At 49.6% G+C, this 14,111-nt stretch overlaps 1 protein-coding gene across 1 annotated transcript in view; it reads left to right on the forward strand.

Moving 5' to 3' along the window:
- The window catches only part of RABEP1 (rabaptin, RAB GTPase binding effector protein 1), a 122,092-nt gene that overhangs the window by 33,630 nt on the left and 74,351 nt on the right, over positions 1 to 14,111 (forward strand). Inside the window, exon 7 of the mRNA XM_073590566.1 lies at positions 13,629 to 13,807. Within this exon, the coding sequence (XP_073446667.1) occupies positions 13,629 to 13,807 (179 nt within the window). The remainder of the gene's footprint in view (positions 1 to 13,628; positions 13,808 to 14,111) is intronic.

Raw genomic sequence — 14,111 nt, forward strand, 5'->3', positions numbered from 1 at the left:
GGCCCGCCCCCCGATGACTAAAATGACACTCTATAGTGTCATAGAAGGGGCGGATCGAGGCAGAAAGGGTGCGTTTCTACATAGCCCAGCGCGCCCTTTTCTGCTCTCCGCCCCCTCCTTCCTCTCCTCAGCATCCCGGTGGCCATTTTTTTTTTGGCTGCAGACATCCTGATAATGGACGCCTCCAGCAGAGGAGAACCACATCAGTCTCCGGGGGGCACAGAACTGGGATCTGTCGGCGCTGGACCTAGGGGCACATTGGTGGGGTAAGCTCACAGCTGGGTTCTCTTTACTCAGCTGTGAATCCATACTTCCTATAAGGCTCTCTGTGGGTTCCCTCTGCGTAGCCACCCCTGTAGGATCCCTGATAGCCAGCCTCTGCGCACTATGCCGGGCTCAAGAAAGAGAACCAGGCAGGAATGTTTCTATGCATTCTGCACAGCCTGCAAAGCCACGCTCCCCAGTGGCAGCACGTATCCGCACTGCCTTGATTGCATCCAGAACTCTGGGTCAGAACCCCAGGGAGTCCCTACCAACGCTTCAGTGTCAGATACCACGCCGGAATGGGCTACTCAGATGTCAGTCTATGACACAGTCCATAGGTAACTTAACCGCCACATTGCTGCAAGCTCTGCAGGGTTGGGTCCCGGCTATGAACGTTACCCAGCAAATGGACAGCTTGTCTCAGGAACATGCTGCTTCCGACTCTCACAGACGTAAGCGGACCCACAGGTCACGATCACCCGAGTCGTCCTATAGCACAAGGTCATCCCCCCCCGGGAGAGACACCGTCATTCCAGGTCTCCTAGGCAGTCCCCTGTCAGAGACAGACAATGCAGGTCACCACAGAGATCCCCCACCACAGAAGACCCCCGCCCCAGGTCGCCCACCAGGGATCACCTTAGCGATACACAGGATTCGGAAGACATCTGTGACTCTGACTCAGACAACGAAACGGAGAGGTCCGTGGTACCTTCTCCCCCTAGCAATACAGCGCTAGTTGAGGACATAATCTCTGCCATCCATCGGGTGCTGGAAATTTCAGAGCCAGCCTCGGAAGCCCCAGAACATAAGATTTGTTTCGAAAGTGTTCAGAAACCACCTAAGGTCTTCCTTAATCACCATGAGTTTCAGGAGATACTTACTAAACAGTTTTCGCAACCTGAGAAAAAATTTGCCAATCGCAAATATTTGGAAGCGAAGTACCCTTTCTCACAGACACCAAACAGTGGACAGATACACCCGAAGTGGACCCCCCGGTATCTAGACTAGCAGCGCAGACCTTACTCTCTCTGCCAGACAGCTCAACCCTCAGGGACGCAGCACACCGGCAAGTAGAATGCATGGCTCGTTCCATTTTCGAAGCAGCAGGGGCCTCCCTGGCCCCTGCGTTCGCTTCAGTTTGGGCGGCCAAGGCCATCCTGGCTTGGGCCAAAAAACTACAGGAGGATCTTCAAGCTTCAAATGCCGTGCTTTCGGACCAAGCGGTCCAGATAGCAGTGGTAGCAGACTACATGCTTCATGCAGCCCTAGACTCAGCAAGAGGTCTAGCGGGGATAGCGGCAAACGCCATTACGATTCGGCGTATCCTCTGGCTGCGAGAATGGAAAGCGGATGCGGCCTCAAAGAAGTCGCTCACGCATCTTCCGTACCTTACTGGAAGGCTTTTCGACGAAAAGTTGGACACAATGATAGCCAATGCAACTGGGGGTAAGAGTACCTCTCTCCCTCAACTAAAACCGAAATGCACGTTTAAACGAAGAAACCAGACACGATTCCGATCCTTTCGGAATTCTTCGGGCTGGTCCGTCTCGCGCCCAGTGCAAAACCGTAACCGCTCTCCATGCAGGGACAACCCATGGACGGCGCCGAGACAGGACAGGACTTGGCAGTCGAAAGCAGGCCAAGCGAAACCCAAGGGAGGGAAACCTCACAACTTCGCTTCATCTCGACTCACGAACTCCGGAAGACACCCCACCAGTAGGCGGGCGACTTTTATTCTTTCAGCAAGTCTGGCTGCCTATTACAGAAGACAGGTGGGTCAGGGAAATAGTGTCTTCTGGATACAAGATAGAGTTCACTTCCACTCCACCGAACTGGTTCTTCCTCTCTATCCCTCCAACACCATCAGACAAGGCTCGTGCCTTCCACCAAGCGGTCTCCTCTCTCCTTCAGGCAGGAGTCGTGGTGCCGGTTCCCGCGAACGAAAGATTCCGAGGGTTCTAGTCCAATCTGTTCGTAGTTCCCAAGAAAGGAGGCAGCGTTCGGCCCATACTAGACCTAAAACAGCTCAACAAATATGTACGGGTCCGTCATTTCCGCAAGGAGTCCCTCCGGTCCATCATTGCATCCATGGAGCAGGGAGAATACCTTGCCTCCATAGACATACAAGACGCATATCTGCACATACCAATTGCTCCCGCCCATCAAAGGTTTCTCAGGTTCGCGGTCAACCAAAAACCACTACCAGTTTGTCGCCCTTCCGTTCGGACTCGCCACGGCTCCAAGAACGTTTACCAAGGTCATGGCAGCCACCATGGACATTCTGCACTCAAGAGGCATTCTAGTCGTCCCGTACCTGGACGACCTTCTCATCAAGTCTTCCACCTTCAAGGACTGCGAGGTCAGTGTCTCAATCACAATAGACACACTGAGTCGTCTGGGATGGTTAGTCAACCTACAGAAATCGTCGACTACCCCGAGTCAGACTCTAACCTTCCTGGGAATGTTATTCGACACCTCCAGGGGCCTGGTGCTCCTTCCCAAGGACAGAACACTGGCCATCCGTCTGGGAGTTCGTACACTACTCCGCAGTCCTCCCCGATCTCTCCGGTTTGCCATGAGTCCTCGGCAGGATGGCAGCAGCAATAGAGGCAGTGCCATTTGCCCAGTTTCACCTCAGGCCTCTTCAACTAGCCATACTCAGATCTTGGGACAGGAATCCCTTCTCCCTCGACAGGGAGTTCCGGTTGACATCGTCAACCAGGAGGTCCCTGCATTGGTGGCTCAAGCCAACCTCGCTTGCATGAGGAAAGCCCTTTCTCTCAGGTCAATGGAAGGTCCTGACCACCGATACAAGCCTGACAGGCTGGGGGGCGGTGCACCTACATCACAGGGCACAAGGCAAGTGGTCACCAAGGGAAGCGACCTTGCCCATCAATATCCTGGAAATCTTCCTGGCACTGAGAGCCTTTCATCACTTGCTTGCAGCCTCGCACATACGGATACAGTCGGACAATGCCACGGCTGTGGCATATGTGAATCACCAAGGCGGGACCCGCAGCGCCCAGGCGATGAGAGAAGTGGCACATATCCTCCACTGGGCGGAAGACACGAGGTCGGTACTCTCTGCGGTCCACATTCCGGGTGTAGAAAACTGGGAAGCCGACTTCCTCAGCAGGCAAGGAATGGACTCGGGCGAGTGGTCTCTCCATCCCGAGATTTTTTTTACCAGATCTGTCAACGCTGGGGAACCCCGGATGTGGACCTAATGGCATCCCATCTCAATGCCAAGGTCTCCAATTTCATGGCCAGGACACATGACCCGCGGTCGCTCGGAGCGGATGCCCTGGTCCAGGACTGGTCCCAGTTCCAACTCCTGTACATTTTTCCACCCCTCCCCCTGATCTCCAGGGGTCGTGAGGAAGATCAAACAAGAGGGAGTTCCAACCATCCTCATCGTGCCAGATTGGCCCAGACGTACATGGTACGCCGATATCGTTCAACTTACAGCAGGCGCCCCCTGGCGTCTACCCGACCATCACGACCTTCTGTCTCAAGGTCTGTTCTACCATCAGAATTCAGGGGCTCTCAATTTGACGGCATGGCCCTTGAAACCTGGATTCTAACCTAGTCATTGCGACCATGATCAGGGCAAGGAAGCCAGCCTGCACCAAGATTTATTATCGTACCTGGAGAGCTTTTCCTGGTGCGAATCTCACGGACAAGTCCCACTCCCTTATTCCCTCCCGAAGGTACTAGGTTTTCTTCAATTGGGCCTAGACGCCAAGCTATCCCTAGGCTCGCTTAAGAGTCAGGTGTCAGTGCTTTCAGTCCTTTTTCAAGGGCGCATTGCTACCAAACCGCAAGTCAGGACTTTCCTCCAGGGAGTTTCCCGATTGGTTCCCCCCTACAAACGTCCACTGGAAACGTGGGACCTCAATCTGGTCCTGACAGCATTGCACGCACCACCCTTCGAACCCCTTAAAGAAGTTCCACTCTGCATTCTGTCACAGAAAGTGGTTTTTCTAGTGGCAATCACCTGGTTATGCAGAGTGTCGGAATTGACAGCACTTTCATGCAGACGGCCTTTCCTAGCCTTTCACCAGGACAAGGTGGTTCTCCGAACGGTACCATCCTTCCTTCCGAAGGTTGTGTCCACCTTCCACCTATATGAGGAAATCTAGCTGCCATCCCTTTGTCCGGTTCATAGAGTGGAGAAGGCTCTGTATACGCTTGACCTCGTCAGAGCATTGCGGATTTACGTGTCCAGGACTGCACCCTTCCAGAAGTCTGATTCCCTCTTCATTCTTCCGGAAGGCGGTCGCAAGGGACTGCCGGCTTCCAAGGCTACCCTTGCCAGGTGGATAAAGTCCACCATACATGAGGCCTACCGACTTAACAGTTCCCCTCTTCCGGCCGGTATCACGGCACACTCTACATGGGCAGTAGGGGCCTCCTGGGCCATTCGGCACCAGGCTTCGGCACAACAAGTGTGTAAGGCGGCCACTTGGACTAGCCTACACACGTTTACAAAACACTACAGTGTTCATACCCAGTCCTCAGCGGATGCGAGCCTGGGTAGACGGGTTCTGCAGGCGGCAGTGCCCCAAGTTTAGGGACCTGCTAGCACAATATTCATCCATTGCTTCCCACCCAGGGACTGCTTTGGGACGTCCCATGGTTCTGTGTCCCCCCCCCCCCAATGAGGAGACAGAGTAAGGAGATTTTTGTGTACTCACCGTAAAATCTTTCTCTTAGCCTCTAATTGGGGGACACAGCTCCCACCCTGTTGCCCTTACGGGCCGTTGTTACGGTTGAGTTCTCATATTGTTCTTTGAGCTCGTACATAGTAGCCTTCTTACAGGCATGGTTATGTTATTGTTACGTTCCTCCTAATGCTTTTGCACAAAACTGGAGAAGACTGACGCCGTCCAGGGGTGTATACTGCAGAGGAGGAGCCATACTTAATCTTTTTTCAGATTATGCATAGTGTCGCCTCCTAGTGGACAGCAGCATAACACCCATGGTTCTGTGTCCCCCAATTAGATGCTAAGAGAAAGAGATTTTACGGTGAGTACACAAAAATCTCCTTTTCAACTTCAGCTTTATTACAGATGGTATTATGTTTGCATCAAGAATTTGTTGAAATTTCATTGAATCCATTCTTTCTTCTGTGAAATGTTCCCCATGCCATTGGCTGCAACACGAGCTTAATGGTTGGCAAGATCTTCTTTTTCTGAAATTTTGTGCCTTTTTTTTTTCCACACATACCTTTTGAGCATTGTGGCCAGAGAGTTCTATTTTAACCTCATCGGTCCACAGGACTTGTTTACAAAATGCATCAGGCTTGTTTAGATGTTCTTTATCGCTTCATTGGGGGACACAGGTACCATTGGTGTATGCTGCGGTCACTAGGAGGCGCTGACGCTATGCAAAAGGAAAAAATAGCTCCTCCCCAGTAGTATACACCCACTGACAAGCACTAGGCTACTCAGTTTAAGCTTAGTGTCTGTAGGAGGCGGACCTGGATCTAACCCCAGATCCACAGCTTTTTCCCTTTCAGGTACCCTGTTGTGTTTTATTAATATCCCTCTTTTGTTTAACTTCGCCCTGTGCTTGGCCACGCCCATTATCACATCATGCAGCTCAGCGTAGCCCAGGCCATCTTAACCTCCGTGCTCCTGCGGTGTTCTTCCTTGGCTTTGTCCTGCAACACACAGACTGTGCTCTGCAGACATCTGAGAGAGGGACACAGGATCTTCAGCTGCATCGTCACTGGCATCGGGTAGGCTCTGTCCCACTTCTCTTCCCTGTCCCTCTGGCGCCATAGCACTCCTCAGCAGTATAGTTCTGGCACTCTTTACTAGTATATACCTCGTCAGCAATGCCCATCTCTGCAGGGGCTTCGGGTCCTCCCTCTAAGACCACCATAATTCGTTACGCCTGTGCCTGCTACAAGAGAAAGTGGTCCGTCCTGCATTCCTTCCCCCATGTCTGCCCCACAGGAGCCCTCTAATTTCCAGATGAGTGCACTCCCCTGCCTCCTGAGTGGGCTGTTGCCATGTCTGTCGGTCTTGGACCTGACTAAACATCACAGTCCCTCGTCCAAGCCCTGGAACATCTTCCGAATTTATCTGCCGCCACCAGTGCTCCGTATGCCTCACAGGGTGATTCCGCACGCACCTGACAATGATCTTCGCAGGGACAGATCAAGAAAAGAAACTAGAAACAAGACTCTCCCTAGCTCCTCATCCAGTTCTCCGGGCCCCTCTGCTCTTTCAAGATTGCCCTCTCTCCCCATCCCCCCTCCTCGGAGGAGACGTTTGGGTATGAACTGGATTCCCAGTCTGGGTCTGACTCTGTTTCAGACCAGACTTCAAAGCTACAAGATGTGGTTGATATCCTCACTCTAGCTATCACCCATTCCCTTAAAGTAAAAGAGGATGAGGTTCCCACTCCAGAACACTCCGTCTCCTTCAAACGGGTAAAACGTACTCACCAGACTTTTCCCGATCACAAGGAGTTTGAGGCGATCATGGCCGAACACTGGAATCATCCTGAAAAGCGCGTCCCTGGAAGGACGCAGTTAGTCATACTGTACTCCTTCAGCCCAGACCTTACAGGCAAATGGGCAGAGTCTCCATAGGTGGACCCTCCGGTTCCCCGTCTAGCCTCAAAGATGGTTCTGTCTCTCCCAGAACGCCACGGACAGGCAGATTGAATCTTTAGCCAAATCGGCCTTTGAAGCGACAGGTGCTTCCCTCTGCCCTAGCTTAATCCACATGGGTAGCAAAGTCTATATTTCTGTCTAGGCTAAGATCCCCCGCCAGGGCATTGTAGCTGCAGCTCCTCCGGAAGAACTCGCAGATTTGGTGAGTCAGATAGCCACGCTGGCAAATATCTTCTAGCCGCTACTTTGGATGCGGCCGGCTGTTCCGCCAGAGCAAGCAGCAATATCATTGCCATACGCCATATCCTCTGGTTAACAGCGTGGAATGCAGATCATTCTTCCAAAAAAATAAAAATAAAAAATCTCACAAGCCTGCTATTTCTAGGGCCCAGGCTCTTCGGGTCTAGGTTGGACCAAATAATTTCGGACGCCACCGGGGGGGGAAGAGTACTTTCCTTCCTCAGTCTAAGCCCAATTGTCCCTTTGATAGGAAAGGTCCCCAGACCTTCCGCTCCTTTCGGCCCTTCACCCCCACCTGAAAATCTTCCAGGGTGGGAGGACGCCGCTGTCACGCGGGGCTTAGTTCAACTAAGGCTGAAATACCCGGGGCCCCTGTGATGTCCCTTTAACTAGGGGAAACCCTGTCTGACCCTCAACCCAGGGTTTTTGCTGATGGTGCAAATGCCTGAGCCTCCAACCTTTCCTTATCTCCTGCTCAGCCCTGCACTTAACCCTCCACCCAGTGAGGAGACACACCACCAAAGCCCCCACACAAATTATGACAGACAGGGAGAACTTAAACTGCACTGCGCCGCACACAAAAAGGGATATACAGTAATGTGAACAGGGCACAACTAAACACAAATATGGGAAGGAGAAAGGATAACAACGGATCATACGCCACCAGATACGAATCTCTCTCTCTCTTCGACACCTCCACTCCAGACCGGAACCACTTGGTATGAAACACAAGCTATAATCGGCGACGCCCATAGGCCAGCATGACTATTTAAAGATGGTGGGCGTGACTAACCATCCAACCTGGTCTCCAGCAAGATTAACCCCCGAGAGCCTGAAGATCAAGCCGGCACCACTGAGGCTATAGTGGATGGAGGTGGAACTACCTCTGCCTGCCGGACGCTGTGGTGTGAACAGCGTCCGACATGACAGCCGCCTTCTTTTCAGGGATGCATGGTTATCAGTGGTCAGCGACGCCTGGATATCGACTTTTCTAAGACCACAGCCTTAACAGTATTAACCAGGAAGACGCTTCTTTCTGTCACGCCCGTCAGAGTCTCAGTCAAGCTCCTTGGGTTCTTCAGGCGGTCTCTTCCCTTCTTCACTCAGGCGTAATAGTGCCGTTCATCCAAACGAGCAGTTTTTGGGGTTTTACTCCGATTCTGGACCTCAAGCGTTTGAATTGCCATGTTCAGACCCGCCTTTTCAGGATGGAGTCCTTGCGTTCGATCGCCTCCATGGAACCGGGGAAGTTTCTTTTCTCTGTCGACATTCAGGATGCTTATCTTCACATTCCTGTGTGTACAGCATCAGAGCTGCCTTCAGTTCGCAACCCAAGAGGACCCTTATCAGTTCACGGCTCTTCCCTTTGGCCTGGTGTCTGCCCCCAGGTTCTTCACGTAGGTCATGGCAGTGGTCATGGCCATCCTTCGCTCCAAGGGGTTTTTCATAATCACTTACCTAGGCGATCTCCTGATCTAGGGACCGTCACGCCAGGACTGTGACCACAGCCTTCAGATCACTCTGGACTCTCTGGTTCACCTAGGCTGGATAGTCAACAAGGAGAAATCCTCCCTTCTCCCATCTCAGCGCTTGTTTTTTTCTGGGTATACAGTTCGATACGGCTCAGGCCGTGTCTTCCTTCCAAGGGACAAGTTTGCGTCTCTATGTCAGGGAATTTTCTCTCTAAGAAAACCATTCCCTCTCCCCTTACGCTCTTGCATGAGGGTGCTAGAGAAGATGGAAGCCATCCCTTATGCTCCGTTTCACACCTGTCCTCTCCAGCAGGCTCTCTTGTCTGCTTGGGACAAGACAACTGTCTCCCTGGACCAACTGGTTCTTCTGTCTCTCAAAGTGAGGCAATCTGTGACTTGGTGGTCGCTATCCACCTCTCTCCTGCACGTGTAGTCCTTGCTCCCTCTCCCGTGGCAGGTCATCACCAGCGACGCCAGTCTCCGTTGGGCAGCAGTTTTCCTCCACCACACAACTCTGGGGTGCTGGAACGCTTGGGAAACCCTTCTACCCATCAACCCCCTGGAGATCAGGGCAATCCTTCTTGCCCTTCTCTGCTGGTGGTCTCTGCTCACAGGCAAGCCAGTCCGCATTCAATCGGACAACGCCTCGGCAATGGCATACTTAAAACACTGTTCTGTCCCCACATGAGGCGAATGGAGGTATAGTTAATTGGGGTTGGGAGAGATTCCTACCTTCCGTTTCCTCAATGCAGAGCAGACAGGACCATTGCTGCTGTTTTGCTGTTCATGCATCCGGAGAGGTGATACACACCAGATATTGTGAAGTCCAGACTTGTTTATTGGAAATCTGGACATACAGTGTATGATTGGTAATGCAGTACTTCTCCAGAAATGCAGGTATAACGGCCAAGGTGGTACAGCAAGATGCAGCAAGGTGAGCAACGGATTTGTATGTGAAATTATGGTAAAAAACTGATGCCTTTCACAGCCTGGTAAGCGTGTCTCTTCCAGGAGAAAATGAAACTAATAATGGCCACCGGCAGGAAGAGAAGGACTGACCTGACCTGGAAGTGGAAGGCATGTACTAGAATTAATTAGCTGCAGTCTGCTATACAGAAAAAGCACAGCAGGCGTCAGCAGACCAAATGCAAAACTGAACACAAAGAATGGTAACATAACACAATCTATATAAGCATATAGTCATTACTTTAGATGGAACAGCACAAACACCAAGGCATTACTCGCAGCAGACGAGCCATGTCAGAGGCGACAAGGATTTTGAGATGGTTGGAATGTCACGTTCCTGCCATATCAGCAGTTCACATCCCGAGGGTGGAAAATTGGGAAGCCGATTTTCTAAGCCGTCAGAGCATCACGTCAAGCGAGTGGTCCCTCAATTCCGCCGTCTTCGACCAAATATTTCAGAGATAGGGCACCCCGGACGTCGACCTCATGGCGTCCTGGGCTAACCTCAAAGTTCCTCTGTTCGTAGCCAGATTACGGGACCCGTAGGCCATTTGCTGCGACACTCTACGGATCCCGTGATCTCAGTTTCAGCTGCCTTATGTTTTTCCACCTCTCACCTTGATTCCAAGAGTCGTAAAAAATAAAAAGGAAGATTAAGGCAGAAGGGGTTCCCGTTCTTCTGATTGCTCCAGACTGGCCCAGACGGGCCTCGTATGCAGAGCTGATGAACATGCCCGTGGACGTTCCCTGGAAGCTTCCAGACCGTCCAGATCTTCTCTCGCAATGCCTCCTCTTCCACCTGAGTTCTCGGTCACTGAGTCTAACGGCATGGCCATTGAGGCCGCAGTCCTAAAATAAAAAATAATGAAAAGCCGGTTTCTCGACCAGGGTCATCCAGACCATGATTAAGACAAGGAAACCAGCATCCTCACACACCTACCACAGATTTTGGAAAGCCCTCTTCGGGTGGTGCGAGGATAACATTTTGTTTCCTCAGGTGAAGTCTTTCATTCAGAGGGTCGCCCACCTGGCGTCACCTTACCATCCTCCGGTAGATTCATGGGATCTCAATCTTGTTCTCTAGGTTCTTCAGTGGTGCCCCCTTTCAGTCCATCCAGGATATCTCGTTTTCTCTCCTGTCTTGGAAGGTGGCCTTCCTAATCAACATTACGTCTATCAGGAGAGTTTCCGAGCTAGCAGCACTGTCGTGTCGTTCTTTCCTGATTCTGCACCAGGACAAGGTAGCCCTTTGTCCTGTTCCTTCCTTTTTGCCAAGGTGGTTTCTGCCTTTCACATCAATGAAGACGTCGTCTTTTCCTCTCTGTGTCCTTCTCCTGTTCATCCACTGGAAAAGTCCCTCCAGAAACTGGATTTGGTCAGGGCTATTCAAGTCTCCCTTTCTAAGACTGCTCCCTTTCGTCAGTCAGATTCCCTTCTTGTCATCCCTGAGAGTCGTCTAAAGGAGCTCCATGCTTCTAAGTCCACGATTGCCCGTTGGATTAGTTCGGCAATACTGGAGACATACCGTGTTCAGGGCATACAGCCTACTCCGGCAGTGAAGGCTCACTCCACCCGGGCGGTGGTAGCTTCCCAGGCCTTTCGTCACCAGGCTTCGGCCCTGCAGATCTGCAAGGCCACAGCCTGGTCATCTTTGCACGCCTTTACTAGGTTTTACGAGGTTAATACCCAAGCCTCAGCTGATGCAGGCCTGGGTAGGAAGGTTCCGCAGGCAGCGGTTTCCCAACGGCCGACCTAGGTCCCCTTCTCTTTGCATATATTTTTATTCTCCCACCCTTGGGACTGCTTTTGGACATCCCAGAGGGATTTTTGGTACTTAACGTAAAATCTCTTTCTTGGAGCCTTCATTGGGGGACACAACACCCTCCCTAATTGTTTGTACAACGGTTGGCCATGTGCTGTCGTTTTGAGTTGTTACATATGTTGAGAGTTTGTTTGCTTCTCCTACTGCTTTGACACCAACTGAGTAGCCTAGTGCTTGTCAGTGGGTGTATACTACTGGGGAGGACCTGTTTTTTCCTTTTGCATAGTGTCAGCGCCTCCTAGTGACAGCAGCATTCACCCATAGTTATGTGTCCCCCATTGAAGGCTCCAAGAAAGAGATTTTACGGTAAGTACCAAAAATCCCTCTCTTGCGTACTTCTTACGCTGAATCTTTCATTGAGTAATCAGGAGAGGTTTTCTACTGATGAGTCTACCATGAAGGCTAAATTTGTGCTGGTGTCTCTGAACAGTAGAACAATGTACACAATTCTAGAGTCTGCTAAATCTTTCTGAATGTCTTTTGCAGACAAGTGGGGGTTCTGATTTGCCTCTCTAGTAATCCTATGAGCAGCTCACTGAAATTTTGCTTGGTCTTCCAAACCTTATATTGATCTCCACTGTGCCTGTTAACTGCCATTAATTACATTTTGAACTGTGGAAAGGGCAACTTCAAAACGCTATGCTGTCTTCTTAACGCCTTCTCCTGCTTTGTGGGCCTCCACCATTTTGAGCACACAAATTTCCAAAAGTGCCCAAACTTTTGCATTGGCCCATTTTCCTTTTTGTAATTTTTAAAATGTTAAAAATGACAATATATGTGTATTTGTTTTTGCCTAAAATACAAAGGTAATATGCCATCTTTAACATTAGGCCTTTTAGAGATCATGTCATCCTCCACTTGCTTAACAGTTTACGATAGCAGTAATTTTGACCAGGGTTACTCAAACGTTTACATGCCACTGTGTGTGTTGTGTAGCATTTTGGCAAGGCATTAAGAAGTATAAAATGTGTCTATGTAAAACAAACATGCATAGGTATATGTATGTGAATAACTGTGTGAGTGAAGCTGAATGGCACCAGAGTGGTATTTGAATCTTGCATTCCTGAACTGGAACAATCGCCAGTCTGTAGCTTACTTCAGTGTTACGTCACATGAGCATACTTGTAAAATTGAGCAAAGAAAAGTGCCACTCCCCGAAAGCTTCAGAAACCATAATCCCTTATTTAGACGAGGACATCAGGAAGAGCCATTTGCAGGGGGGTGTGCTGGAGAGTGATGAGCTGGACAACGGCCGTCTCGCTCTACAAACTGTCGTCCAGCTCATCACCCTCCTGCACACCCCTTGCTCACCGTTCCTCCTGATGTCCTTGTCTAAATAAAGGATTATGGTTTATAAAGCTTTCGGTGAGTGCCACCTTTCTTTGTTCAATTTTACAGTTATATGTATGTGTCTTTATATACAGTTATGGCTGAAAGTGTTGGCACCCTTCAAATTGTTCCAAAAAATGAAGTATATCTCCCAGAATATTGCAATTACATATGTTTTGTTTTACACGTTTATTTCCTCTCTGTGTATTGGAACAACGGGGAAAAAAGGGAAATTAGACATAATTTCACACAAAATAACAAAAATGGGCAAGATAAAATTGTTGGCACCCTCAACTTAATATTTGGTTGCATACCCTTTGGATAACTGCAATCAATCGCTTCCTATAACCACCAACAAGCTTCTTACACTTCTCGACTGGAATTTTGGACCACTCTTCTTTTGCAAACTGTGCTAGATCTCTCATATTTGAAGGGTAACTTCTCCCATCAGCAATTTTAAGATCTCTCTATGGGTGTTCAATGGGATTTTGACTCGGACTCATTGCTAGCCATTTCAGAACTCTCCAGCACTTTGTTTCCATCCATTTCTGGGTGCTTCTTGAAGTATGTTTGGGGTCATTGTCCTGCTGGAAGACCTAGGACGCAAACCCAACTTTTTGGCACTTGGCACAACATTGCAACCCAAAATCCTTTGGTGATCTTTACATTCCATGCACACAGTCAAGGCACCCAGTGCCAGAGGCAGCAAAACAACCCCAAAACATCTTTGAATCTCCAGCATATTTAAGTGTAGGTATTGTGTTCTTTTCTTTGTAGGTCTCAATCAGTAAACAGTAGAATGATGTGCTTTTCCAAAAAGCTCTATCTTGGTTATGGTTATGATCAGTCTTGCCTTATGCATTATCAGTTTACTTTTCATTGACTTCTTTTGCTTCTTTGAGTGCAGTTTGTCATCTCCTGGAACAGGAAAGGCAGCAGCACAATCAGCTGAAACACACATGGCAGAAAGCAAACGATCAGTTTCTAGAGTCCCAGCGCTTGATGATGCAGGATATGAAACGAATGGAGGCTGTACTGACGACAGAGCAACTTCGACAGGTTGAAGAAAAGAAAAAGAAAGACCAGGTCCGTTGCACATAGTTTAAACCAAAAAACACTATTTGCTTATAATAATTTATACTTGCAGGAAAGTAAGAATCCACAGACTTGTCCAAAAGGCATGGTTGTCTTGCTTTTCGGGTCTCTTTAAGTTGTGTGGTTTATTAATTTATGATACATACAGTACAGACCAAAAGTTTGGACACACCTTCGCATCCAAAGAGTTTTCTTTATTTTCATGACTATGAAAATTGTAGATTCACTCTGAAGGCATCAAAACTATGAATTAACACATGTGGAATTATATAATTAACAAAAAAGTGTGAACCAA

This window comes from Dendrobates tinctorius, unplaced genomic scaffold, assembly GCF_039654945.1.
Source record: "Dendrobates tinctorius isolate UK_male_01 unplaced genomic scaffold, ASM3965494v1 ptg000117l, whole genome shotgun sequence".
Lineage (NCBI taxonomy): Eukaryota > Metazoa > Chordata > Amphibia > Anura > Dendrobatidae > Dendrobates > Dendrobates tinctorius.